The following is a 26,407-nucleotide window of genomic DNA, read 5'->3' as shown; positions in this document are numbered from 1 at the left end:
GGACACCTGCCCAAGAGCGGAATCCCGTGGGTTGTTTCTCCTCTCCTTGTCCAACTAACATATAAGCATTCATAATATTCATCATTTTGTATGGACACAGTAAGAGATACACTAAGCTTATAGAATTGCTCTCCTGGGGTCATCTCAATCTCAGACTACAGTGCGCAGGCCAGATTAGTCTTTCCTATCCCTAGCAGGGTCCTTATCTTATCATTACTTTTGGATCATGACAGCACTTGTCCATGATCAAGTTCTTATAGTTAAGAATCATGGCCCTGGGGCTGGAGTGATAGCACTGCAGGTAGGGCGTTTGCCTTGCATGAGGCCGACCTGAATTCGATTCCCAGCATCCCATATGGTCCCCCGAGCACTGCCAGGAGTAACCCCTGAGCATCGCTGGGTGTGACCCAAAAAGGAAAAAAAAATAATAATCGTGGCGCTTTGGCCTGGCCCATATCAATGCTAGGGTAGCTCATAGCTTGTCCTGGGTCCCTTCAGTCCCCCGTCAGGACCCTGCTTTTGGGGTGCTAGGAACTAAGGGCAACTGAGGCTTAAGTCAAGAAAGCAGATGCCCGGGAGGGAATAATATTCGAAGCCAATTAAATTCCAATTTATAAAAGCATAATATTAACTGTCTTCCTGTGGCTATACACAAAGGACATTGCTTTAAAGTAAACTATTCAAAAGACATAAGGAGAGGAGAAGGCAATATAAACTTACAAGTCCAGTGTCTTAGAAAGATCTGACCTTACAAATTAACAGAGTCTGATTAGGGGGAAAAGCTGATTAACTGGTTGGGGAAGTAGGATAGAGAAGTGGTTACAGATAAAAAAAGGAATGGGAGCTCTGTGATGGGTGTGACCCCATAAACATAAGCTCGTTGTGGCAAGGGGGAAAGGACAAAGCAATGTTATCCTGCAGTGGCTACCCCCAGCAGTGCTCTGAGACTTCTCCTGGCTTGTTGCTCTGGGAGGTGCTGGGATGGGGGACGGGCAGGGGTGCCGGCACCCTGGCACACCAAGCATGTGCCCCAGCCTTTGTGCCGTTTCTTGTCCTAAATTAATTGCATTTTGTTTTTCTTTGTTTTGGGGCCACACCCGGAGGTGCTGGGGGCTTACTCCCAGCTCTGTGCTCAGGGATCACTCCTGGCAGGGCTCAGAAGACCATAGGGAGTCTTGGGGATCAAACCTGGGTCAGCCACGTTTGGTGGCAAGAACCGTAGCCACTGTACTATCTCTCCAGTCTCTGTTTACAATTTTCTAAATAGTTTAGATGTTTACCACACAGTTGTCTGCTAATGATCTTTTTTGTTTGAATTTGGTTTTTCGCTTTTGAGCCACACGTGGCAGTGCTCAGGGATCACTTCTGGCGGTGCTCGGGAGACCATCAGGGATGCCGAGGATTGAACCCAACTGCCCTTCCTGTTGTACTGTTGCTCTGGCTGCCTCATGATCATTATTTTAATGATAACTATTGGAGAGAATTTGATTTGCTGTGAATTTTGGTTTCACTTAGATAGTGGGAAATACTGATACATTTCCCTTCAAATTCTGTGGTAGTGATACTGTTTTACTGTTTAAAAAATTGTGTGTGAAATAGCCTCGCACAGTTATAAGACCAAATCGTATGTCTCTCACCTACTCTGCCTGTGACTGCAGTTTTGCTTCCAAGAGGCAGGTAACATTTTTTTTCTGAGATTATCTTTTAGGTAATCTAATCCTGTGCTGCTTTTTTTTTAAACAGCAACTTTTTCCCCCATAAAGTTTTTACAATAATTGTTTACATTTAACATTTCAACACCAGTCTTACCACCATTGCACCTTCCCACCACCATCACTTTGAATCTTCCCACCACCAACCACCCCAGCCTGCCCCTTGGGCAGATGCTAAATAATTTATTTTGTATTGCTTGCTATGAATAGTATGGGATGTCACGCAGCCGCGAAAGTGGCCACGCACTCCTGGAATTCTGAAATTTTTAAATATTTGGGGTCGAGAGGCATCTCTGTGGTGTGCTGCTCTCTTCTGAGATTCTTTTGTGAGTCTCTGAATAATGGCCGTTAGTGCACTTAAATGGCGCCCAGAGGCAGTTCTTGGGCATGACTGCCAGGAAATCAGAAGGGCTGGGAGTTGGGTGGAGGTCGCCCATCCCCAATTCCCTGAAGCCTGGAGTTTTCAGTCACTGGTCAGCTGCGAACGTGGCAGCGATTGGGTTCTGGAGGTTTGCGGCTGCCAAGGTTCATTTGGGGCAGGTGGAGGGACACACCTGCCCCTCCCATCCTGTACTGTTTTATGCAAATAGTGAGGCATAGTATTTTCCATCTTTTCAATTTCTGAAAGCAGTTCTGCCTTTTGTAGGAACTTATCACCAGCAGTAGCATATTTTCCACAGCTCTGGAGGCTGGCAGTCAGGAACCAGGTACCTCTCCTGGGTTGGCCCTGGTGACGGTGCCCCGATGTGGCGTGTACTGCCAGCCTCTGAGTACTGAATGTGTGCTGTGTTTCTTCCTTTTGGGTGGGGAGGGTCACACCTGGTGGTACTCAGGACTTACTCCTGGCTCTGCACTCAGGAATCACTCCTGGCAGTGCTCAGGCGACCATATGGGATGCCAGGGATCGAACCCGGGTCTGCTGTGTGTAGGATAAACCCCATTTTACTATCGCTCTGTTCCCAGCAGCTTTGTTTCTTGAGTCAGTTCTGCGCATGAAGCGCATTCTCAGAGTCCCGTGTTGACAAGGATTCCCCATCCTGACAGGGATCCCAGACCGTGATCTGTCGAGATTACCTCTGCAGGCCAGGGTGATAGTTCAGACACTTGTACCACAGCTGACCCGGGTTCGATCCCTGACACCCCATATGGTTCCCTGAGCACCACCAGGAATGATCCCTGAGTGCAGACCCAGGAGTAAGCCCCAAGCACTGCTGAATGTGGCCCCAAATAGGAAAACAGAAATGATTGCCTCCGTTTTGCACCAGCGCTAGGGCTGAAGCAACCCGAGATGCTTTTCCTAGGCGCTCTTTAATTCTTCACCCAGTGAGCCACATTCAGACTCCTCTGCACACGCTGATGAGGTGGGAACAGACCTGTGCTGGGCCATTTGCTTCGTGGTACTGCATCCAGGTTGGGATGTTTGCTGCCTGTGCACTGACGTCAGCTGGCCCTGCAGAGAAGGGCCTCTCGCAGCCTGGGAGGCTCCACATGGCCCTTTGCTGCCCTTCGCTGCCCTCTCTGCAGCCTGAGATTGGCTCTTCGGGGAACAGTGCCGTGCGGCGCAGCCTTGCCCGAGTCACCAGCTTGAATCCTTGTGCCAGCTGCCCTCACAGGAGCTCTTGTGTTCCTGGCATCGGTGCTGTGCAGTGCATGTCACCATGATACGCAGGCGCAATGTTTCCACGCTGCCTTACCCACATGAGCCCTGGGATCTTCAGGCTGTGGCATAGTTAATACCTGAAAACCTTTTTTGTTTTGGGGCACACCCAATGGGACTTAGGGTTTTCTCCTGGCTCTGAGCTCAGGGATCACTCCTGGTGGACTCAGAGGACCAACTCAGGTCAGCTGCATGCAAGGCAAACACCTTACCTGCTTGTCTATCTCTCCAACCCCCCACAGAGGGTATTTTAATTTAATAAAAACAATAAAAATGTGTTCTTATTCAGGAGCTCACTGTGAACATTTTATATATTAATTTTATTCTTTTTTTTTGGGGGGGTGTCATACCCAGTTGTGTTCAGGGCTTAGTCCTGACTGTTTAGGGATCACTCCTGGCAGGGCTTAGAGGGCCATATGGAGTATTGGGGGTCAAACCCAGGTCCGTTGCATGCAAGGCAAATATTTTGCCATCTGTAGATCTCTCTGGCCCCACTTGTGACTGTTTTAAACCAAGAGCCCCAAGTCCCATCTTAGCAGGGAAGGGGACATTCAGCATGAAGGGACAAAGGACATTTTACATTAGTCACAGGTAGAGAGAGGTAAGAACAGGATTCAAGACAGAAGTGGAAGAGCTAACCGTAAATAACATGAGATGAAATGCCGATTCCCCTGAGGGCAGGGGAAGAGCGGCCAGATGAGGATGGACACAGATGTCTTGAATCAGAAGAGTGTGAGTCGCGCCAAGTGGTTTGCTTAAAGTCAAGTGCAAAATTGGTGAAGGAGTTTTGGAATCATCCCTCCAGAGATGTGCTGGGGCATAATCGAGTGCTGAATGAACACCTGAGTGCCAGCCAGGGTCCAGCTGCAGATGAGTCGCGTTGTTAGCAAAGTCTTCAGGACACCCCAGCCGGTACCTGAGCATCTGGGCCTGCTCTTAACTGCTGTTCGTATGAGTTCGGATTTTAGTCACCAGTACATTCCAAGGAGACATTATTCTCGTAGGTAAATAAATTGATAGTGAATCAAGAACGCAGGTGTGTTTCCCTCTCTCCTGCCCCGTTACCCATCAGAGCATATCCTCAGTGCGGGCTCCGTGGAGGGGATGTTAACCAGCAGCCTTGGGAGACCCGCGCAGAGTCGGTTCCTTTGTTTTCAAATGTGGGCTGCTGGGAGAAGGGAAGCAGCTGCGTGTGGCCTGGCTTTCCTGCAGCCCAGGCGTTTCTGAGGAGCACTGGAGGTGTGCGGGTGCAGGGGTGGAGCATCTACATCACAATTCATGCGCAAGTAGGAATTTGCCGCCAAGTGGAACCAGGTCACTGAAGGTCCTCTTCTTCCTTAAATACTAGGTCGAAAATGGTGCCTTTGTAGCCAATCCACTGCAGGAACGCACCATTCTCATGAGGAAGGAGGGCGAGTCGGCGAAAAGCATCAACGAGATGCTTCTGAGCAGACTGTCCCGGTACCGAGCCTCTCCGTCCGCGACGCTGGCCGCCCTCACGGGCTCCACCATCTCCAACACTCTGAAGGAGGACCAAGCAGGTACGCCGTCTCGCTTCCCTCGTCTGTTTACTCGAATGGCCCGTGTCTTTCGGTGGGGATGGGGTGTTGGGCCACACCCAGCGATGCTCAGGACTCACTCCTGGCTCTGCACTCAGGAATCACTCCTGGCAGTGCTCAGGGGTGCTGGGGATGGAACCCGGGTCTGCCTCATGCAAGGTAAGCACCCTTCTCCCTGTACTATCTCTCCAGTCCCGGGATTTAAAAAGACTTTTTAATTATTTTTATTTTTATTTTTATTTATTTATGTTTTTGTTCTTTGGGTCACATCCAGCGATGCTTCTGGCTCTGCACTCAGGAATCACTCCTCGCAGTGCTCAGGGGACCATATGGGGTGTTGGGAATTGAACCTGGGTTGGCGATGTGCAGGGCAAACGCCCTACCCACTGTGCTATCGCTCCAGCCCCTGAAAGACTTTTTTTAGAGAGTAGTTTTAGCTTCACAGCAAAATTGAGGGGAAGATACAGAGGTTTTCCATATACCTTTTGCCTTTAAGCAGGATCAGCCTCCCCTGTCATCAGTATCCCTCCCTACTGTGGGACATCTGGTATGATGCATGATTTTATTTTAGGGGGTGGTAGCTGGCCATACCCAGCAGTGCTTGGGGGCTACTCCAGGCTCTGTGCTGGGATCTGGGGGCTGGGGTGTTGCTCGCCTCATCATCGCCCAAAGTTCAGAGCTTACCTGAGAGTCCGCGCTGGCAGTGTCTATTCTGTGGATTTTGCCCAACGTAGCAGGCCTTCTGCCCACACCTACGGTATCAACTAGAGGAGTGCCACTGCCCTAAGAGTCCTAAGAGTCCTTACTGTTCCCTCATCCTTCCCCCCACACACACCCTGCCCAAGGGTAGAGGATGGTTAAACATCCTTTCCATGATGTATCCTCCTGTTGCCCCCTTTCCCCTAGTGAGATGCGTTCAGATTCCCTCATGTCTTTTCATGCCTGGTGCATTTATCTGGGAATGTGAGAGCCGCGTGCAGATCCAGACTGCAGATCCCTCTTGTTCCGCACTCACAATATTTATTATTTTGCTTTACATACAGTGGAACTCAAACATACAAACCTTCTTCCAGTCATTGTTCGTTAAAAAAAAAAACACACCAAGCCATTACATATTATTGGCTATGGACATGGAGTCACAAGAATTCATAAGTATTCAGAATAGCCTCATCTTTATAATAACTTAGGATAAGTTAGTTGATTTTGTGTTTGGCATATGCTTCATGAGTGTAGAAACATATTTACCAAAGGGCTCACTAAATACCTTCTTGATCAAATCAGTATGAGGCAAACTTTCCACAACTCAGCTTATCTTTTTCTAGGGTATATCATTTAATGTTTGTACTTTAATATTTTTAAGATTTATTTTTGCTTTGATTTCTGGCTTCACACAGCTGTGCCCAGGGCGTATGTCTGGCTCTGTGCTCAGGGATCACTTCTGGCGGTGTTGGGGGCCATATGTCATGCCTGGGATTGAACCCCAGCTTGGCCGAATTCAAGGCAAGCACCCTGCCCACTGCCCTATCTTTTTTTTATTTTATTTTATTTATTTTATTTTTTTTAAATTTTTTATTAGTTTATTTTTAATTAGAGAGTCATCGTGAGGGTACAGTTACAGATCCATACATCTTTGTGCTCATGTTTCCCCCATACAAAGTTCGATAACCCATCCCTTCACCAGTGCCCATTCTCCACCACCAGTAAACCCAACATCCCTCCCCCCCTCCCCAGTCCCGTCTCCCCCCACTGTCCTATCTTTTGGCCTCCAGTTTAATTTATTATGGTTGTTTCATTGTGTAAACCCAGCTATGGATGGCTTTTTGTGTTCTTATGGTGGAAGATCTCGCACTGAACACAGGTCCAGCACTTCCTTCCCTTTGTTGTGTAATGGGCGTTGCACACTTGTGGTCTTGCACATACTTTATCCCATCATTGGAGATCACATACCCCAGTGTGATGCTGGGGTCCAGTGGGATACCATTCCCCGACCCACCACAGCCCATCTGGAACTCTAGGCTGCACTTTTTTTTTTTTTTTTTTTTTTTTGCTTTTTAGGTCACACCCAGCGATGCTCAGGGGTTACTCCTGGCTTATGCACTCAGGAATTACTCCTGGCGGTGCTCAGGGGACCACATGGGACGCTGGGAATCGAACCCGGGTTGGCCGAGTGCAAGGCAAATGCCCTACCCGCTGTGCTATCACTCTAGCCCCGTAGGCTGCACTTCTTTGTTGGTTTGTTTGGTTGAGTTTTGGGGTCACACCTGGCAACATTCAGGGGTTACTCCTGACTCTGCCCTCAGAAATTACTTCTTGTGGTGCTCTGGGGACCATATGGGATGTCGGGGATCAAGCCCCGGTGGGCTGCATGCAAGGTAAGCGCCCTACCAGCTGTGCTATTGCTCTGGCCCTGTCTGCTGCTTTTGTGCCACACCCAGCAGTACTCAGGGCCTTTTCCTGCTTTGGTGCCTGGAGTACTCCTAGTGATGCCAGGGGGACCATGTGGTGCTGGGGATCCAACTTGAGCCTCCTGCAAGCAAATCATGTACTCTGGACCATCGAGCTATCCCTTTGGTCCCTGTGTGACTGTTTTTGCTTGTTTTGGTCACACTGGGTGATGTTCAGGGCATAGTCCTGACTCTGCACTCAGGGATCAGCCTGGAGGGGCACCATTCGGGGTGTCGGGGACCCAAACCGGTTGGCTGCGTGCAAGGCAAACTCCGTGCCTGTTGGCACTCTGGCTTGTTTTGTTTGTTTGGGGGCCACACCTGGCAGTGCTCAGGGCTTACTCCTGGCTCTGCACTCGGGTCACTCCCAAGGCTCTGGGGGACCATATGAAATGCCAGGGATTGAACCCAGGTGTGCTGAGTGCAAGGCAAGTGCTGTACCCACTGTGCTACCTCTCCAGCCCTGCCCTCTGGCATTTTTAACGCAGTTCTTAACTTTAAGGGAATCATAAACCTACTCACCAGTTTTAAATAACATGCAGCATATATATATATATATATATATATATATTTTTTTTTTTTTTGGTTTTTGGGTCACACCTGGTGATGCACAGGGGTTACTCCTGGCTCTGCACTCAGGAATTACTCCTACTCCTGGCGGTGCTCAGGGGACCATATGGGATGCTGGGATTTGAACCCGGGTCGGCCGCGTGCAAGGCAAACGCCCTACCCGCTATGCTATCACTCCAGCCCCTGCATATATTCTTCACAGTTTTCAAAACTACTTACCTATGATACAAAAAGGTTAAGAACCCATATTCTGGAAGTTTACAGATTACATAAAAAGTTTACGATGCTCATAAATATGAGTTTAGAACAAACCATGAATGATGTCAAAAGATTAGAGGGCTGGAGAAATAGGAGTTTATCTGTCAGAAACAGTCCAGTGTGGTGCTGGAGAGATAGTGCAGCAGGGAGGGCGTTTGCCTTGCACACGGCCGACCTGGGTGTGATTCCCGGCATCCCCTACGGTCCCCCAAGCACAGCCAGGAGTAATTCCTGAGTGCAGAGCTAGGAAAAACCCCTGAACATCACCAGGTGTGCCCCTCAACCCTCTCCCCCAAAAAAGGAACCAAAAAATATGACAGGTTATCAGAAGTTATACAAATATAAATTTATTTCATAGAGGCTATTGTGAAACTCTTATTAACTTGTCATAGCTGGAAATTTCTCATTTCACGGTCAAAGTTATTTGTAATGCTATATCACAAGCCTGTTAAGAATTTTTTTCTTGTTTTAAAAAATTTTTTTATTGAGACACTGATTTACAAGGTTATTCATGATTGAGTTTCAGGTATACAACGTTCTAACACCAGTTTCTTCACCAGTGTTCATTTCCCTCCACCAATGTCCCCAGTTTCCTTCCACCCCACAGCCTGCCTCTCTGACAGGCACTCTTTTCCCCTTTTTAGCACTATGATTTGCAGTTCTGTCACTAATCGGACTTCATACATAGTAATTTCATACATATACTTTATCCCCTCCAGCACCACCTCCTGCTCTGAAGGAACCACTTCCTCCCCGCTTAGTGCAGTATTCCTCCCCTACCCCCGTCCTAACAAATCACATGTTTTATCTTTTCTTACAATTGAGTAGTAGAAGAATTTGTTCTATGTAAAATAAAAAAATTTGGGGCCAAGATACAGTTTGGGGTGGAACTATTGGAACTATTGTCTTGGGTCCCGCCGACTTCGGTTTGATCCCCTGCACACATGGTCCGTCCCCCAAACACCTCCAGGGCTGTCTTCTGGGCTCAGAGCTAGAATAATAGCCCTGAGCACTGCTGGATTTGGCCCCAGAACAAAACAAAATAAAAGATTTTTTTTTTTTTTTTTTTGCTTTTTGGGTCACACCCAGCGATGCTCAGGGGTTACTCCTGGCTCTGCACTCAGGAATTACTCCTGGCGGTGCTTGGGGGACCATATGGGATGCCGGGGATCGAACCTGGGTCGGCCGCGTGCAAGGCAAACGCCCTACCGCTGTGCTATCGCTCCGGCCCCAAAATAAAAGATTTCTAATGAAACCATTTGCTTACGAAAAACACAAACAGAAACAAAAAGGTTGAGATTTCATTCATCTGGGGATTTATTATTTTGGAAGAAGTTTTGGAGACAGATATAGCTGGTATTGAATTTTGGGGACGCCCTTGAGAAATGTTGACCTTGTAATGTGAGGGGGGGAGTTAGACTGCAGCGCTAGTCTTTTAAAAAAAGTCCCCCCTCCAGCTTATTACTTTAATACTTTTTAAAAATCTGCTCATATTCTTGTTTGTATTTATAACTTCCTCATTAAACTCTGATCTGTTTTGATATCAAATTTCCCTGTGTCAAATATTTCTGTTCACCATTTGCATTCCTTTCTTCAGCAAATACGAGCTGTGGACTCCCTCTGAAAATGCTCCGGAAGACACCCATATATACCTGCGGTACTTACTTGGTGATGTTGGTCCCACCCCCAGGGGGGTCAGGCAGCTCTGCCACTCGCTCTCTTTTTGGTGGGACAAGTGGCTTGTCATCTTTAAAAAGTAAGTAGGTTTTATTTATAGCATATTTTTCCAATTTGACTCAAACTTTGAAACTCAAGGCTTTCTCCTAACTGATTCTGTTAAACGAGTTGTTTGCATAACTCTCTGATAATAATAAAATCTGTTATCAGTATTGTTAGAGATTGAGAGACATTAAAATAGATTTTTGGGAGATAATTATAGAATACTTTGGAAGACTAATTTTATAAAATTCCTGGAGGAATAATGAGTTCAGGAAAATTTTAGAAAGTCAAACAGTCTATTGCCACATTATTTCCTATGCCTGCAACAAAGGTTTTCCCCCTGTGATAGAATTTCAGAGTTATTAAAATGAGAGTGTCAAACTCATCTATTTTATTTTTACATATTTGTGTGGGCCAACCTGGCAGTGCTCAGGGCTTCCTCATGGTGATTGACCCTGGTTTAATCCCTGGCATTTCATGTGGTCGCCTGGGCACCAGTGGGAATGGCCCCAGAGCACAGAGCCAAGAGTAAGCCCTGAGCATCGCTGGGTGTGACCCCAAACTGAATAAGTACAAAATATATAGGTAATAAGTACACATACAAAGAAGGTTTATATTAAATCTTGGAAGATATTTTGTGAGAATTTCTTTCATGGACTTCGATGCATATTTTGTCTTTCCTTTGTTATCACCAATAGACAACAAAAGGTAATGTGACTTTTACGGACATATATTAAAAGAATAAAGGTTTAGATTTAGAAGTCAGACTGTCACCATAAGGTCTATTAAGCAGGTCATTGTTTTTGAAGTCCTAGCCTCGAGTTTGGTGTATAATATTTCGGACGGCCAGTTTACCAGTCGCGCGGATCTCATAGATGCTGCTGGAAGCTCCCTGGGCCGTGGTGCTCTCGTCCCAGGACTGGGTAAGAAACAGTGTCCATGGTTTCTGGGAAAGTTGAGAGGTTTAGTAATTGCTCTCAGGAAAAAAAAAAAAATCAATTCCCTGTTGTTTTTGCTTCTTTTTTCTTTCATTTTTCCTTCTTCTTTTTTCTTTTCTTTTTTTTGGTGTTTGTTTTTGGATCTCATGCAGCACAGCTCAGGGCTTCCTCCTGGCCCTGACCTCAGGGAGTCACTCCTGGTGGGCTCAGGGGACCATATAGGATGCTGGGGATTGAACCGATTTGGCTGCGTGCAAGGGCATCCCCTTACCTGCTGTACTCTCTGGCCCCACATTTTTCTTTCTTTAAATACTTGTTTGTACTACCGTTTACTTTTGAGACTTAATATAAGGAATAAATTGACAGATAAAATGCCTCTGTATAAATTGCTATTATGTGATGACGACTGTGACAGATATTCTCAGAGGTTATGCCAAAGAAAGATTTGTTTCCCCTGGAGGAATTGATACGCTTTTTATTGTTTGAAAATGAGCATTACGGGCTGTTCTCTTTCTCTTTGCCTCAGCTCTTAGTAAGCTCACATCTAAATTTGAGGCTCACAATTCAATCAGCTTAATCAATGGCTGAACAAATAGCAGTACTCCTACATTATTTTTTTAAAAATTAAATAAACCCAAATAAATAATTTTCAATTGACAAAAAAAAAAAAAAAAAAAAAAAATTTGAGGCTCAGTTGCTAAAGCTCTTTTATTGCATGCTAATGTTTATTATTTTTATCATATAAGTCAGTTACCAAGAATTGTCTGTTCTGTGAGACATACTTCATTCTGCATAGTAATTGAACAAAATTAGCAATTGGATACTGCCTTTTTATTCAGCCCAAATGTGTTGCTTTGCCAGGTAGGGATTTGAATTGTCGGCGTTGCTGATTGCCCACTGGTCCTGGGACCACCAGAGCCATCCTGTGGTGCTCCAGGGCTTCTGCACATGTGCTCTGTGTGCTTTTTCCTTCTGAGTAGTGCTTGTGATAAGTCCGTGTACAGAGGTGACGATGTAGCGGTTGGCTAAGTGTGCTTTTTCTGCAGGCGCCTGTTACGACACAGTGAACAACATGCTCTGGACGTGCTCGAATGACTATATTGATCAGTGGTGCAACCCTGGCAATCAGGCCTTCCATTATGTCTGTCAGAGACTCGGAGTCAGCCACATCATCACTGAGCCCAAAGGTGAGATTCCTTCAGAGTCTGCAGGCGAAGAGCCCCCTCCTTGAGTGTGAGAGGGTGCGGCAGCGTGTCAGGAGGTGGGAATGGAGTCCAGGCAGCAAAATGTGTCTCTCCTTTCTGTCTTTGAATGTAGAAACCTGTAAGCCTCATTACCTACCTGGTTTGTCATTAAGCAAATAAGTATGTAAATAAGTAGAACAGGTGAAGTGATCCATAGACTTTTTGTTTGTTTGCTTGCTTTGTTTCAGAGCCACACCAGCAGTACTCACAGTTTACTCCTTGTGGGGCTTTGGGGACCGTATGGGGTGCCGGGGATCACACTGGGGTCGACCACATACAAGGCAAGCACCCTAACTGCTGTACTATCTCTCCAGCCCTGTGTTTCAGACTTTTTTAAAAGGAAAATTGTTATGGCTCTTGAAATTGTCAAATCTGTGGTACAGACATTTTTATTCAAAAAATAAAATTATTTCTATTTGAAATAAGATTATAGCTATAGTGATTTTTACCTTTTGATTTATTAATAGACATAATTACATAAACTCATTAGTAAAGAGCCACATTTTAAAATATCCTTAATATTAACTTAAAATCTCACAAGTTTGAAGTCAGCCCTAGTGGTATGGAGGTGTGAGTAGCTAGGCAGTTTCTCTTGTAAAGCAATGAAAAGACAGAATGATCCAAAACTACTGTTTCAGGTCTCTGGAAATTAAACACAGGTATATGCCAAACTTAGAAATGGATACTTGTTCAAAACTCCTTTGGGTAGGAACAGTGGGAGCCTGCAGAAATTTCAGGCGAGGTTGCTTCTACCTCCCACCTTAGCTTAGTGCAGTAACTCCACCAGGAAGGGGCAACTCATGTAACTACACCAGGATGGGGCAACTCATGTAACTGCACCAGGAAGGGGCAGTTCATGCAACTGCACCAGGGTGGTGCAGCTTATGTAATTCCATCAGCATGGGGCCGCTCATGTAATTTCACTACTAAGGGGAAGCTCATGAACTGCACCAGCAAGGAGCAGCTCATATAACTGTACCAGGAAGGGGCAGCTCATGCATGTAACTGCACCAGGAAGGAGCAGCTCATGTAACTACGCCAGGAAGGGCCAGCTCATGTAACTCCACCTGGAAGGGGCAGCTCATGTAACTGCACCAGGATGGTGCAGCTCATGTAATTCCACCAGGAAGGGGCAGCTTATGTAACTGCACCAGGAAGGAGCAGCTCAAGTAACTACGCCAGGAAGGGCCAGCTCATGTAACTCCACCTGGAAGGGGCAGCTCATGTAACTGCACCAGGATGGTGCAACTCGTATAATCCCATCAGAGTGGGGCGGCTCATGTAATTCCACCAGAATGGAGCAGCTCATGTAATTCCACCAGGAAGGGGCAGCTTATGTAACTGCACCAGGAAGGAGCAATTCATGTAAGTATACTAGGAAGGGCCAGCTCATGTAACTCCACCTGGAAGGGGAAGCTCATGTAACTGCACTAGGATGGTGTGGTTCATGTAATTCCATCAGAGTGAAAGCCACATGCTCAATAGGACTGTCAGGAACCATAGTAATCTTGGTGACAAAACAACAGAGAAGTCCGGTGACTCAGCCAGTTGAGGTTATGATCCTGAGTAGGGCGAGTAGCAGGATTTTTCCTGTGAGTTCTGGAAATTGAGAAAGTGAAGGGGGCCTTGATATGCATCAGTGCAGAGGAGGCCCGAAGGAATCTGTTCACACATACTTGAAGGAACCGCAGGTGTGCAAACACATTCAGGAAAGTGAAAATATGACCAGGCCCTGCAGAAGTGAAACCAGGGCAGAGCAGACCATCGCCTGCACTTTAATATAGCACTGTAGCACTGTCGTCCTGTTGCTCATCGATTTGCTCGAGCATGCACCAGTAACGTCTCCATTGTGAGATTTGTTACTGTTTTTGGCATATCGAATACGCCATGGGTAGCTTGCCAGGCTCTGCCGTGTGGGTGGGATACTCTTGGTAGCTTGCCGGGCTCTCCGAGAGGGACAGAGGAATCGAACCCGGTCAGCCGCGTGCAAGGCAAATGCCCTACCTGCTGTGCTATTGCTCCAGCCCCACTGAATAATTTTTTATTTAATATAATCAATAGGTTCTTGGAAAGGGCAGTTTAAGATAAATGATGTTATTTGAGGACCACTATACTCAAAAGTGCAAGACCCTTTTGGGATATCTTTTCATTTTCATATATTTTTTTTTCTTTGTGGGTCACACCTGGCAGTGCACAGGGGTTACTCCTGGCTCTGCACTCAGGAATCACTCCTGGCGGTGCTCAGGGGACCATATGGGATGCTGGGAATCGAACCCGAGTCGACTGCGTGCAAGGCAAACGTCCTACCCAGTGTGCTATTGCTCCAGCCCCACATTTTCATATTTCTGAGACTGACTCTATTCTTTGTGTTTCATTTGCTTTTGGTTTGGGGGCCATAGCCGGCGGTGCTCAGGGCTTGCTCCTAGTTCAGGGATCATTCGAGGTGGTGTTCAGGGAATGTGTTGGGGTATTCAGGAGACTCTCTAGAGTGCCTGGGATCAGACAACAGGGCTGAAGCAGTGGTACACCCCATATGGTTCCCCCAAACCCGGGGTCAGGAGTAATTCCTAAGTGCAGAGCCAGGAGTAAACCCTTGAGCATCTCACAAACAACTTTAATATGGTCTCCTCAAATTACACACGGGGAAGAGGACCCACAATCAGTGGATATCTTTTTTTCTTTTTAAATTTTTCTTCAAAAGTAATCACCGTGAGATACAGTTACAAAGCTTTCCTGTTTGAGTTTCAGTCATACAATGATCGATCACCCAACCCTCCACCAGAGGTCCCCATATGCCCCCATCCCCCACCTCCTATGGCAGGCAATCTCCCCCATACTCTCTTTCGGATTGCTTATTATGAATAGCATAAGATGTTACGTGGCCGCATGCTCCTGGAATTCTAAAATTTTAGATAGTTAGGGTCTGGAGAAATCTCTGCAGCAGCTGCTCTGTGTGGTTAGGAGATTCTTTTGTGTGTCTCTGGATCATGGCTGTTGAGGAGCTGAAGAAGCAGCTGGAGGCAGTTTGTGGGTGTGACCTCCAGGGTCCCATGGGGGATGAGGGAACAAGAAGGACCTCCCCATCCCTTATTCCTTGAGGCCTGGAGTTTGCCGGCACCGAACCCCTGTACCTGCACTTCTCATTGGGTTCTGGAAGTTGGCAGCCATCAGGGTGTTTAGGGGGCAGGTGAAGGGATGACGCCTGCCTCCATCAATCAGTGGATATTTAATACAACTTCTAACTAATCTTTAGATGAGCTCTAAGAAATACACGTCTTATAAATTCAGGCTTAAAAACAGAAAAGGGGGCCAGAGAGATAGTCCAGTGGGTAAGGCACTTGCTTTGCACACTCCCAACCAGGGTTCAATCCCTAGTATTGCATATGGTCCCCTGAGCATCATCAGGAGTGATCCCTGAGCACTGCACCAGGAGTAGGCCCTGAGCACGTCTGAGTAAGGCCCCCCTGAAAAAAAATTAAGGGAAAATATAACCAGCAAATGATCTATTAACAAAGTTATGTATTTCTATAAATAATTAGGAAAAAGGACTAAGGAAATTCTATTTTTTAAAAATTCAGTAACTAAAAAGAAAGAAAATCAGTGGAAAAACTCAATAGCAGACTTGAGATGGTGAGAAGAATAATGTGGCCATAGATGGATAAATTATCCTACCCCCCCCCAAAAAAAAAAAAACAGAAAAGAGATAGCTTTGAGAAACACTGCTCTAGTATTTTACAGACTATTCCTCAGTCGGGTTCATGTGTTGTTTTCTCATTTTAAACTGAGGTTATCAATTTGAGGGCAGAGTACACCAAAGGCGGAATGCTTTCCTCTTCCCTCACGGGTGTCACGTTATTTAGCATGTGATGCGTGTGTTTTCTCTTTGTGCTGAGAGAAGGCGTCCTAGGCCCGGCCTTCGCTGCTGAGCCACCTTCACATTGGCAGTCCGGCGTTGCTTCTCTGTGTTCCTCACAGAAGTGGAATCATCTGACTAGTTTAAATCCTTCAAGGATAACCCGTCATATCTGCAAACGAGTCCCAACAGGGCTGACATATAAAAGAAAGGGGGAGGATTGGAACAATAGTAGCGGGGAGGGCATTTGCCTTGCACGCGGCCGACCCGGGTTCTTAATCCCAGCATCCTATATGGTCCCCTGAGCACCGCCAGGGGTAATTCCTGAGTGAAGAGCCAGGAGTAACCTCTGTGCATCGCTGGGTGTGACCCAAAAACCAAAAAAAGAAACTAAACGGGCTGGAGAGAGTGTGGTGGCTGAGGTGCTTGCCTTGCACACGGCTCACCCAGGTTTGATAAAAAAAAAAAAAAAAAGCCTAAATAACATAAAAGAAAGGGAACTGCGAGATGCTCAGAGATTTCTTTATAGATCTATCCTGTAGCTAGTGATAAAGTTGGAGAATAAAAATGGGTTTCAGGGCCAGTGAGAGCACATACAGGAGACTGAGATTCGACCCTTGGCACCACATGGTTCTCTGAGCACTGTCAGGAGCCACCCCCAGCACCGAGCCTGAAGTAGTCCCTGAGCAGTGCCAGGTGTGGCCCCAAAACCTAAGTCAATGAATAAATGGGAAACATTTGCACAGGTGCCTTGTTTCTTAGCAACTTTCCTGCTGGCAGCTCAGCTCCAGTTCTTGATTTGGCCTCGGACTGTAGACTGGCTTCTTCAGGGCCGGAGCTTGTGATCCGTGCAAAGTGAGCACCCAGGCATTGTTCTGCATGAAGAGCAAGAGATGCTCTTCTCGATAATTCTTAGGTGACACTGGACACCCCTGGTCCAAAGATCTCTTCTTCCAGTGTTCTAAAATTTACTTTTTAATACGAGGGCTTAGGCATTTCTCTTGTATTCAGCTAACCCCAGTTCGGCCCCTGGCACCCCATATAACCTGGAGTGATCCCTGAGATGAGGAAATGGGGGATTTTGTCACAGAAGAGCTCTGCTGGTAGACTGGGATGGTTGCCAGTCTGGCCCTGGACCGAGATGGTCTGCATTCAAGGTCCAGCTCAACGGCTCAGTGACTCTGGTCTCTGGTCCTGATTTACTCGTCTAGGACTGAATTGGCTTCTAATGCTGGTAATAGAGTATCACTGTATCACTGTCATCCCATTGTTCATCGATTTACTCGAGCGGGCACTAGTAATGTCTCTATTACACTCAGCCCTGAGATTTTAGCAGCCTCTCCTTACTCGTCTTCCCCAATGATTCGAGGCTCTTTCAGTATCAGGAGAATGAGACCTATCGTTACTGTTTTTGGCATATCAAATACGCCACGGGGAGCTTGCCGGGCTCTGCCGTGAATGTAGGAGTGCTGCTATGTATTCAGCCATTGATTAAGCTGATTGAATTGGGCATGAACTCCACAATAGTAGTCGGGTTATGTATGCAGATGGCTTAGCCCAGTTGTCCTGCATAAGAAGACCTTCGGAAGTTAGGAAGTCAGCTCCTTGGGTTCTAGAAAAGTGAAAATTTCAAGGGTCTCAGCCCGGTATTCTAGGGCAGAAAAAAGGATTTTCTAGTAGTAGCAGAAGAGCTTAGAAGCAAGACACTGTCCCCTTGAGTGTGTGCCTCTTTTGTATGTCAGAGATCCGTTTCTTGGGCACCACACATCGAAATGCCTTTCCTCACTGAATTTCCTTTTCATCCCCTAGATGAGGCTATAACCACAAATGAGGTTATAAACCAATTACTGCACCACGTTGGTGCGATGTGCATACACCAACTCAATCTTCTTGCTACCAACCCCAATCTGCCAATCACAAGTGTCTTGGGCAAGCAGCATCCGATTGAAGCACACCATCTCAGCAGTATTTGTGACATTATGGAGAAGGCCATGGTTAATGGAGATTCCTGTATTATACGTTGCATTCTCGTCGTATTCCAGGTAAGCACACTGTTTTGGAGAGAAATAAGATAATAGAGAAAAAGAAGTATACAAATCAAACCACATCCTCATCCCAGAATTCAAATTATCCTTATCTTCCTTCCACTGTGGGTAAGGAGAATATTGCTATATGTGGCTCATTGCAGTAAATACAACGTGAAACATTTCCTGTAATTATACCGTGATAGAGTCGAAGAGATTATGGTTAATAAAAATCATGTTCTTCACGGGGATCATTTTCTCCCCAGAAGAATTAGCATTTTTAGATCTATACCCCTTATGTTTCCGTAGGTGGTATTTAAATTTTTCTTCAGCCCACAAACTGAAAGGAATCGAGACATCATCCGCCGGTCAGGATTGCTTCTTTGGCAGTTGTTGATGGCTCCGAAAGATCAAATCTGCCATGAAATCCAGAAGGAAGTCTGCCTTGCCATCAGGTATGCAGCAAACAGTGCTTCTTCCTCGCCTCATTTTTGTGCTTTTCCCCAGAGGCGGGAGGTGCGTGACCATCTCTGCCACTCCGCGCATCGCCCCATGGGCTCCTGTTTCTGGGGCAGAAATGCTGCCCCCGCAGTCTGCTCTTCGCTCTGCCAATACTATGACCTTGGTTGGTTTGAGGCCTGGGTCCTCCTTTAGGGAACAGAATCTGGGGCTGTAAGGAACCTTCTGGAACTCTTCACTGTTGTGCTAGTGTTCAGGATTTCCTGGGTGTGTGCGGGTATCAAAACTTGAACAAGTAGGGCTAGAGCGATAGCACAGCAGGGAGGGCGTTCACCTTGCACGCGGCCGACCCAGGTTCGATTCCCAACATCCCATATGGTCCCCTGAGCACCGCCAGGGGTAATTCCTGAGTGCATCGCCAGGTGTGACCCAAAAAGCAGAAAAAAAAAAAACTGGAACAAGCTGAAGACTTGAAATAAGTGTGCTTCACTTTCTTTGCACATGGATTTCATGTCACGGGCAAGAGAAAAAAAATCCTAGTGCTCTTTACAATACATTCTTCATGCCCTGTTGGAAAAGCTGAGAAACAGAAATTGCGCTTCTCAAAGGGTCGCCCCTAGTGGGGTTGGCTTCAAAGCTCTGTCCTCTGCAGTCAGTTCTGCCACTTACCAGGGAGAAGGTGGTTTTGGTAGCCGGCAGATGGCGGGGGAGAAGGTTCCCGGCTAACAGGAGGTGGCTGAGCTGTCACGACAAAAAATTTAGGTAAAACTTTTCCAGTTTTAGCTTATTTTCTTTTCTAAGTAATCAAGTTGGCATTATTAAGAATTTAGGTACTGAGAAACTGAATTTTTCAGTACATTTGTTTAAAAGTATTTGTTCGCTTTTCTTTCATTTCAGCTCTGGTTTAAATATCTTGTACCCAGGTGAAACGGAAATCAATAACTTACTTAAGCTGGTTTTAACAGAAGGTGAGATTTCTCCTTTAATTATCTTTATCGGCCATCTTTTTGTTGTTGTTGTTCCTAAGGAAACACCTAACTATTAAGACAACAAATATTTTCACATCTATTAGTCATAATCATTTTCTATTTGTTTTGTTTGGGGGTTCTCAGCTATTCCTGGCTCATTGCTCAGGAGTGACCCCTGGTGGTGGTGGGGGGTCCTGTGCAGTGCGGGTGATTGAGGGCTGGTGGATCCAAGGGGCACATGGAAGACAAGGGCCTTAACCCCCTGTGCTGTCTCTCTGACCCAGCCATTGGTTTTTTTGTTTTTTGGGTTTTTTTGCTGTTTGGGTCACACTTGGTGATGCACAGGGGTTACTCCTGGCTTTGCACTCAGGAATCACCCCTGCAGTGCTCAGGGGACCATATGGGATGTTGGGAATCGAACCCAGGTCGGCTGCGTGCAAGGCAAATGCCCTACCCGTTGTGCTATCACTCCAGCCCCTGTTTTTTTTTTTTTTCTTTTTGAGTCACACTTAGCAATGCACAGGGGTTACTCCTGGCTCATGCACTCAAGAATCACTCCTGGTGGTGCTCAGAGGACCATATGGGATGCTGGGAATCGAACTCGGGTTGGCTGCATGCAAGGCAAACGCCCTACCCGCTGTGCTATCTTTCCAGCCCCGTGTGTGTGTGTGTGTGTGTGTGTGTGTGTGTGTGTGTGTGTGTGTGTGTGTTTTGCTTTTTGGGTCACACCCGGCGATGCACAGGGGTCACTCCTGGCTCATGCACTCAGGAATCACCCCTGGCGGTGCTCAGGGGACCATATGGGATGCTGGGATTCGAACCCGGGTCGGCCGCGTGCAAGGCAAACGCCCTACCCGCTGTGCTATCACTCCAGCCCCAAGTGTGTGTGTGTTTTTAATTGAATCACCGTGAGAACAGTTACAGGGCTTTCAGGATTAAGTCTCAGTCATACAATGATCAAACACCGATCCCTTCACCAGTGCACATGTTCCACCACCATTGGTATTTTTTAATAAGACATTTTACAGCACCACAAAGTTTGGGAAGTACAGGAGCACAGAGAGGAACCATCTCTCTGTGTAAAGCCTTGGCACCCACCCACAGCCGTGCTCAAAGCAGGACTGCCCTTTCAAAAAGTCCCATTAACTGAGGTGAAGGTTTTGCTGCTTTTTGTTTAACCTATACATGTTGCCCCTATATTGTTGGCAGGTGCTTATTAAAGAGCTTTCTTTATTGGTATTTTTGGGCCACACCCGGCAATGTTTAGGATTTACTCCCGGCTCTGCGCACAGGAGTTTTTCCTGGCAGTGCTCAGGGGCCCATAGCAGATGCTGGGGATTGAACCTTGGTCGGCCGCGTGCAAGACAAGCACCTTACCCGCTGTATTATTGCTCCGGCCCCCAAACAACGTATTTTGGCTTTTCTTTTTCTTTTTTTTTTTTTTTGGGTCACATCCGGCCTTGCACAGGGGTTACTCCTGGCTCTGCACTCAGGAATTACTCCTGGCCATGCTCAGGGGACCCTATGGAAACAACCTCTTTTGAATAGCAACGGTTTTCTAAATGTAATTCTGCGGGGAGTATCTAGAGCTTTGTTTTGTGACAGGAGAAAGAAACAGCGGCCTTTCCCAGCTGCGGGATGTGATCCTGACCAATTTAGCTGAACAGCTTCAAAACAACCGATTCGGCAGCGAGGAGGATGACCATTACAGGTGATGCCAGTTCTGTCACTCACTGCTTGCCTTCGTGCTTTTCTCGGGAGCCGGCTTACTCTTCAGGGTGCTTGATCAACTTAGTTTCTTGTAATAGCTCATTAAATAATTAATGTGAAGAGTAAGCCATGCATCAGTTGAAAAAGTACAAGTCTTACAGTTGCCCTCAGATTATAATAACATGTTAGAGTGTTATCATAAACTGGGGCCTGTACTAAATGGTATTTAGTGGAATTAACAGGTGAACCTTATATTTGGGTGAGGTCCATGATCCATATTGTCTGTGAGAGAGGGCAAAGGTACAGTGGACTGGAAAGGGGGAGAAGGTGTTAGCTTTGCTATAAAATTTTGGAATAGGTGGTTGGATACTAGTTTATTCTTATCTGCTCAATTTATATAATGAAATTTTTATCACTGTTCCTGAGTAAGATAATTTGCTTATAGAATCAGTTTTGTTTTGTATTTAATCATAAAATTATATAATTTTACGAATGATGTATTTTATGTTACATAAGGTCAACACAATTTTATTACATGTTAAAATCTATCCAATGACAGTGATTTTCATAAACCATCAATATCTTATTGTTCTTTTTGGGACGTTTTGAAGACTGAACGATGAGCTTTTACACTACATTCTGAAGATCGTTGTCAGAGAATCCTGTATCTTAATCACTAAGTGCCAAACTGTCTCTAAAGATGATTTTCAAAAACTCCTTTCAACTGTGCCTGTAAGTAAATATATGTTTGATCGACAAACTTTTCTCAAATGTTCCTTTTCTCATGTTATTGTATTGAGATTTGTGTGTGTGTGTGTGCAAGAGATACACATACTTTCTCAGAGTGCAAATGAGATTAATGAAATCAGTGGATGGTGATGGTGAACTGGACAAGATAGTCCTTTCAGTACTTACAAAGCATGATACTATTTTCTCCCAAAGACTAGTTTTTCTTGATGCAATAACTGTTTGACTGAATGTGGATGTTTTTATTTTAAGTCAGCAAGTAGCAGCATGCCCAGCCTCCACCCCCATGAATTTAGTGTTGCTTAAACATTAGCTTAGAAAAAATGATAAGTGTTTAGAAAAAATGATAAGTGTAGAGAAGCTTATAGAGATCAAAAGATTCTCTCAGAGGGTTGCTTGAGCCTTCTCTCACTGAGATGGATGTGAGGGGAGTGAAGAGCAGAACTGTGGAGGCAAAAATTCAAGTAAGTATCAGGATTGATCAAGGGGGGTGAAGGCAGAAAGTTATGGCGAGTGTGTTGAATCCTGTTTCGGAAGCCCCACGTGAAGTTAGCAAGTCATCTAGAAACTAACTCCATCTGCTTTTGTGCTTTCTCTTTTGCTTCCCCTGTCAAAATCTTTAAAAACATCCGCGCTTCCCTTCTTTCAGTCGGACTTAGATCATTTAAGTGCCCTTGTTTATGTTAAAGGCCGCATCCTCCTGCCTGCGCTATCTGATGGCAGTTCAGAACCACCTTCTCAGTAACACTGTTTTGATTAAGCCCGACGAGAGCGATGACAGTGACAGCTCGTTGCAGGGAGAGACATTGAAGGTACAGGTAAACACCAAGCTTTCTTCTAACGATGCTCTTCCACCCAGTGCTCGGCACAGCTTACCCGGCTAACTTTCCGTGTGTTCTGGTGTCAGATTTCACCGTGTGGCTTATATTTTTGTGAGAGAGAGGGAATATTGGGGACCTCATTTCATAGGTTTTTATGTCACTGCACAGTGATCGCCATACGTACAGCGCACTCATGATGCGTCATCCATGTGCTCCTGTCAAGCTTTTTGTGCCTTTGTTTACTTTCAGGGTTTTTAAGAACTGTAAAATATGGCACTTACAAGTGATCTCATAAGTCTTTGAAAGTTATAAATAAATCTGAAAGCATAATATTTGAAAAATATTTCTCTTTTGGTTGCCTATTCTTTTTTCAATATATTCTTTTAAAATAATATTTAAAAGGTGATAATTTTCTCATAATCTTGATATTAAGTTAATTTAAGTTTTAAACCTCTAGTTTATTTCATTTTCTCTGATTATCTTTAAGTTAGTTTCTGTGTAGATTCAGTAGTTTGCTCCCTGTGATCATTTACAATAATTAAAAGTTTACAGCAGTGAATGTTACAATTTTGACAGTACTCAAGGCTGTTGTTTGCTTTGTTCTTCAGAATTTCATCTTTGTGGGAGAATTAGAAAAATCAGTAAGAATTTGATTCTTCTTGATTCTTCTTAAATTTTGGCTAAGAGACACTGAAAAAGTAACCACAGGAGCCTTAAAGATGACAGCCACCGTCGCTTGCCTTTTTCTTAACCATAGTATACATTATAATATTTGTACGCGAGTTCATATTTATGAGTATATCATTTAATCAGTTATTAAACAGGCTAAAATATACAAATTAGTCATTTAAATTGCTGATACTTCTTATTTAATTCTCTTGCTTAGTTTCCTAATCAATAAAAAGGGAAGATAATTATTGCCCTCATGAGAGTGTCTAGTCAGTTGAGAATTTCTTTAAGATAAAAATATGTTAATCATACCATAAAGAAAATTCCACCACTGAAAACCAGTGTTTTCTATTTGAAGGATCAAGCTTTTAAGTTCTTAATTAACTGATGGGGAAAAAATACTGGGGTTAAGGCAGAATAGGCTTGGCTGGTGAGGATTTCTGGGAAAAATTAAAAACAGATTTTTGTCTTAAGATTTGGTTATGTTTATTAATAGAAAATATAAACTAAACAATTCTATAACCTTAACTAGTGCATCTTAACGCACATTTAGTATTTGTACTCCCATGAACTCTAATAGGTATTTTTAATGTTCAATAGCCCATGCTTAAGTTTAATAGCCTGTTTACTGTTAAAGTAGCCTGCTACTTTAATTAAAATTTTAAACTTGCCTATTTTCAAATGTGATGGATTTAAGACAATAAGTAAAAAAGGTCACTTGTACTGTTTCAGAATGTTGTGTTTTTTGTCTCATTTTATTCACCGCCTCTACATGCGCCTTTCACTGTTCTGTTTTTCTCTTTAGCTATCCTCGTACCACCCAAGGCAGTCTTCCACCTGGACAGTTTGTGGCTGGCCACGGAAGCGCTCTTGTGCTGGCGGGGATGGGAGAAACGCGTTTTCTCCCGGGGCTCGGCGTGCTCTGGTGAAATGCTGCGTATTCTGTCAGCACTCCAGGCCTTAGTTTCCCAACTCAAACTGCAACTTGCCATCACAGCAGAACTTCCTGCGTTGGCTTGTTCTGACCACGTCATTATTTCATTTGAATGCATCGTTGAGTACATCGTTTCATGTGATTGTAAGTGTCTGCTCGTCAGAAAGCTTCAGAGTAATATTCAGGTACTTTCTGCCTAGGAGCTCAAGGTCAGCATATTGGCGCTGGCCACCCAGATTCTGACGGGATGTGATGAAGTGTTGGAAATGCTGCAGCAGGTCACAACTGCCCTCATCAACAGTGACATGGCTGACCGCGAGCAGAGGTAAGAGCCTGGGAATCGCCAGGAACTGCCCCTCAGGCAGCTCTTTGTGTCTTAGAACTCCTAGGAAAGTGCTCTGGAGGGCCTCTGAAGTGCGTTATGTAAACCTTTTCTGGCAGGAACTAGATTGAGGGAGGAAACCTTTGCGAGTTAGCTCTCCTCCTTCAGCAGCGCAAAGGAGACGCTTGTGGACTTAATCTCTGCAAGTATAAGAGTTTCAGCTAGTTCAAGGAGATGCAATAAACAATTTATCAGATGAAAGTGACACGGGGGTCCAGAGAGAGAGGACAACAGATAGGGTACTTGCCTTGCATGTGGCTGAGTTGTGTTCAATCCCCTGTGTCCCATATGACCCCCTGGGTACTGCCAGGAGTGATCCCTGAGCACGGAGCCAGGAATGTGGCTCTGAGCCCTGAGTACTCCCAGGTGTGGCCCAAACGAATAAATGACATTGGTGGGACTGTATAGTTGTGGCTCGGTGGTAGAGCACTTGCCTTGCATATGCTCAGTGTTCCCAGCCCGCAATAAAATAGAAGAAAAAGAAGATGTCGGTTCCTTTTACATGAATGAGAATTGCTGACACTGTGTGTTTTCTTGAACTTTTTCTAGGCTAAAAGGCTTGGAGCAAGTTACTAAGGCTACGATGCTCGGTCACCTTCTTCCAGTTCTGCTCACATCCCTGATGCATCCGAACCTCCAGACTCTGACCATGGCCGACGCCCTGATGCCGCAGCTGGTGCAGCTGGTGCTCTACACCAGCCAGGTAGGGCCCGTGCGCCATGCAGCCTCCTGCCAGCAGGTGCAAATGCCACGGTTGCCGAAGACAGTACTGAGTTCTGTCTTTGTGAATCAAATGACAATATTGATGCAATAAAGAAAATTGTCTGTCAGCTCATAAAAATAGATAATTAAGGGGAAAAGTTATTTGCTTGACTAAAATATTGCATTGTTTTAGTGGCGTCAAGTACGGATCACCTATTAAAGTGCTATTCTCTGCCAAAGACAACAGAACAGGGAGTGAGCTTGCTGGGGGGCGCAGAAGGGAGATGTGGCAGGGGTCCCTGGGACATTGGTGGAGGGACACGGGCACCCTGGTGGTGGGTGTGACGTTGGGACGATGTCTGCATGAAAGTACCACTAATAGTACTATAAATCCCAGCACCTCACTCAAAGCGGGGGAAAAAAAATTACAAAGCCCCTGCAAAAAAATGAAATAAAACCACTGTTCTACATGCTCCAGAGATCTTGCTAGAACAGAATACGGAGTTCTTCCTGGCTCTTGCTAACTGATATAAATGATATGATCCATTGTAGCGATAACAAAATGAAGTTAAGAGGTCTAAGTAGCAAAGTATTTCCTAGCGAAGCCTGGAGAGCTAGCTCCGAGGGCTGAGCGCATGCTCTGTATGTGTGAGGCCCAGGTTCCATCCCTATACCGCACGGTCCCCTGAGCATTCGAGCTGGGAGTAACCCCTGATCACCGGCTCATGGGGCCCCCAAACCAAAAGAAAGGAATAAATAAATTTGACTCCATGTAACTGACAGTAAGCACTACAAGGTGTAATTATGTATTTCAGACGGCTTTGCTGCTTAAAACCCAGTGTCCAGTGTTTGTCGAGATGGGCTGTTCTCCCTGTGGCACAACGGACCAGAAGGGCAGACTGTTCCCTGAAGAGAGGTGAGGGCTGCTCTTCCTGCAGAAGTCTCGTTCTTGTTTCCTTCCGGTGAAGGCCTGATAGTTCTTTCTCAACTACATATACATTTATTTATTTATTTATCTATTTATTTATTTATTTATT

The 26,407-nt window shown here is 45.4% G+C and overlaps 1 protein-coding gene across 7 annotated transcripts in view; it reads left to right on the top strand.

Annotated features, from left to right (window-relative positions):
• HECTD4 (HECT domain E3 ubiquitin protein ligase 4) overlaps positions 1 to 26,407 on the top strand; it is a 158,912-nt gene that overhangs the window by 59,705 nt on the left and 72,800 nt on the right. For 5 of the 7 annotated variants that reach the window (XM_055147411.1, XM_055147410.1, XM_055147409.1 and 2 more), the window contains exons 8-20: positions 4,718 to 4,910; positions 9,798 to 9,956; positions 10,729 to 10,842; positions 11,904 to 12,044; positions 17,764 to 17,996; positions 18,288 to 18,433; positions 19,335 to 19,405; positions 21,011 to 21,116; positions 21,727 to 21,847; positions 22,552 to 22,680; positions 24,487 to 24,611; positions 25,218 to 25,371; positions 26,186 to 26,286. In XM_055147411.1, the coding sequence (XP_055003386.1) occupies positions 4,718 to 4,910; positions 9,798 to 9,956; positions 10,729 to 10,842; positions 11,904 to 12,044; positions 17,764 to 17,996; positions 18,288 to 18,433; positions 19,335 to 19,405; positions 21,011 to 21,116; positions 21,727 to 21,847; positions 22,552 to 22,680; positions 24,487 to 24,611; positions 25,218 to 25,371; positions 26,186 to 26,286 (1,793 nt within the window). The remainder of the gene's footprint in view (positions 1 to 4,717; positions 4,911 to 9,797; positions 9,957 to 10,728; positions 10,843 to 11,903; positions 12,045 to 17,763; positions 17,997 to 18,287; positions 18,434 to 19,334; positions 19,406 to 21,010; positions 21,117 to 21,726; positions 21,848 to 22,551; positions 22,681 to 24,486; positions 24,612 to 25,217; positions 25,372 to 26,185; positions 26,287 to 26,407) is intronic. The other 2 variants (XM_055147412.1, XM_055147408.1) reach the window with 1 other exon arrangement.

The sequence above is a fragment of the Sorex araneus genome, chromosome 9 (assembly GCF_027595985.1).
Source record: "Sorex araneus isolate mSorAra2 chromosome 9, mSorAra2.pri, whole genome shotgun sequence".
NCBI lineage: Eukaryota > Metazoa > Chordata > Mammalia > Eulipotyphla > Soricidae > Sorex > Sorex araneus.
The sequence above is the reverse complement of the archived record's forward strand: the minus strand, read 5'-3'. Positions and strand labels throughout refer to the sequence as shown.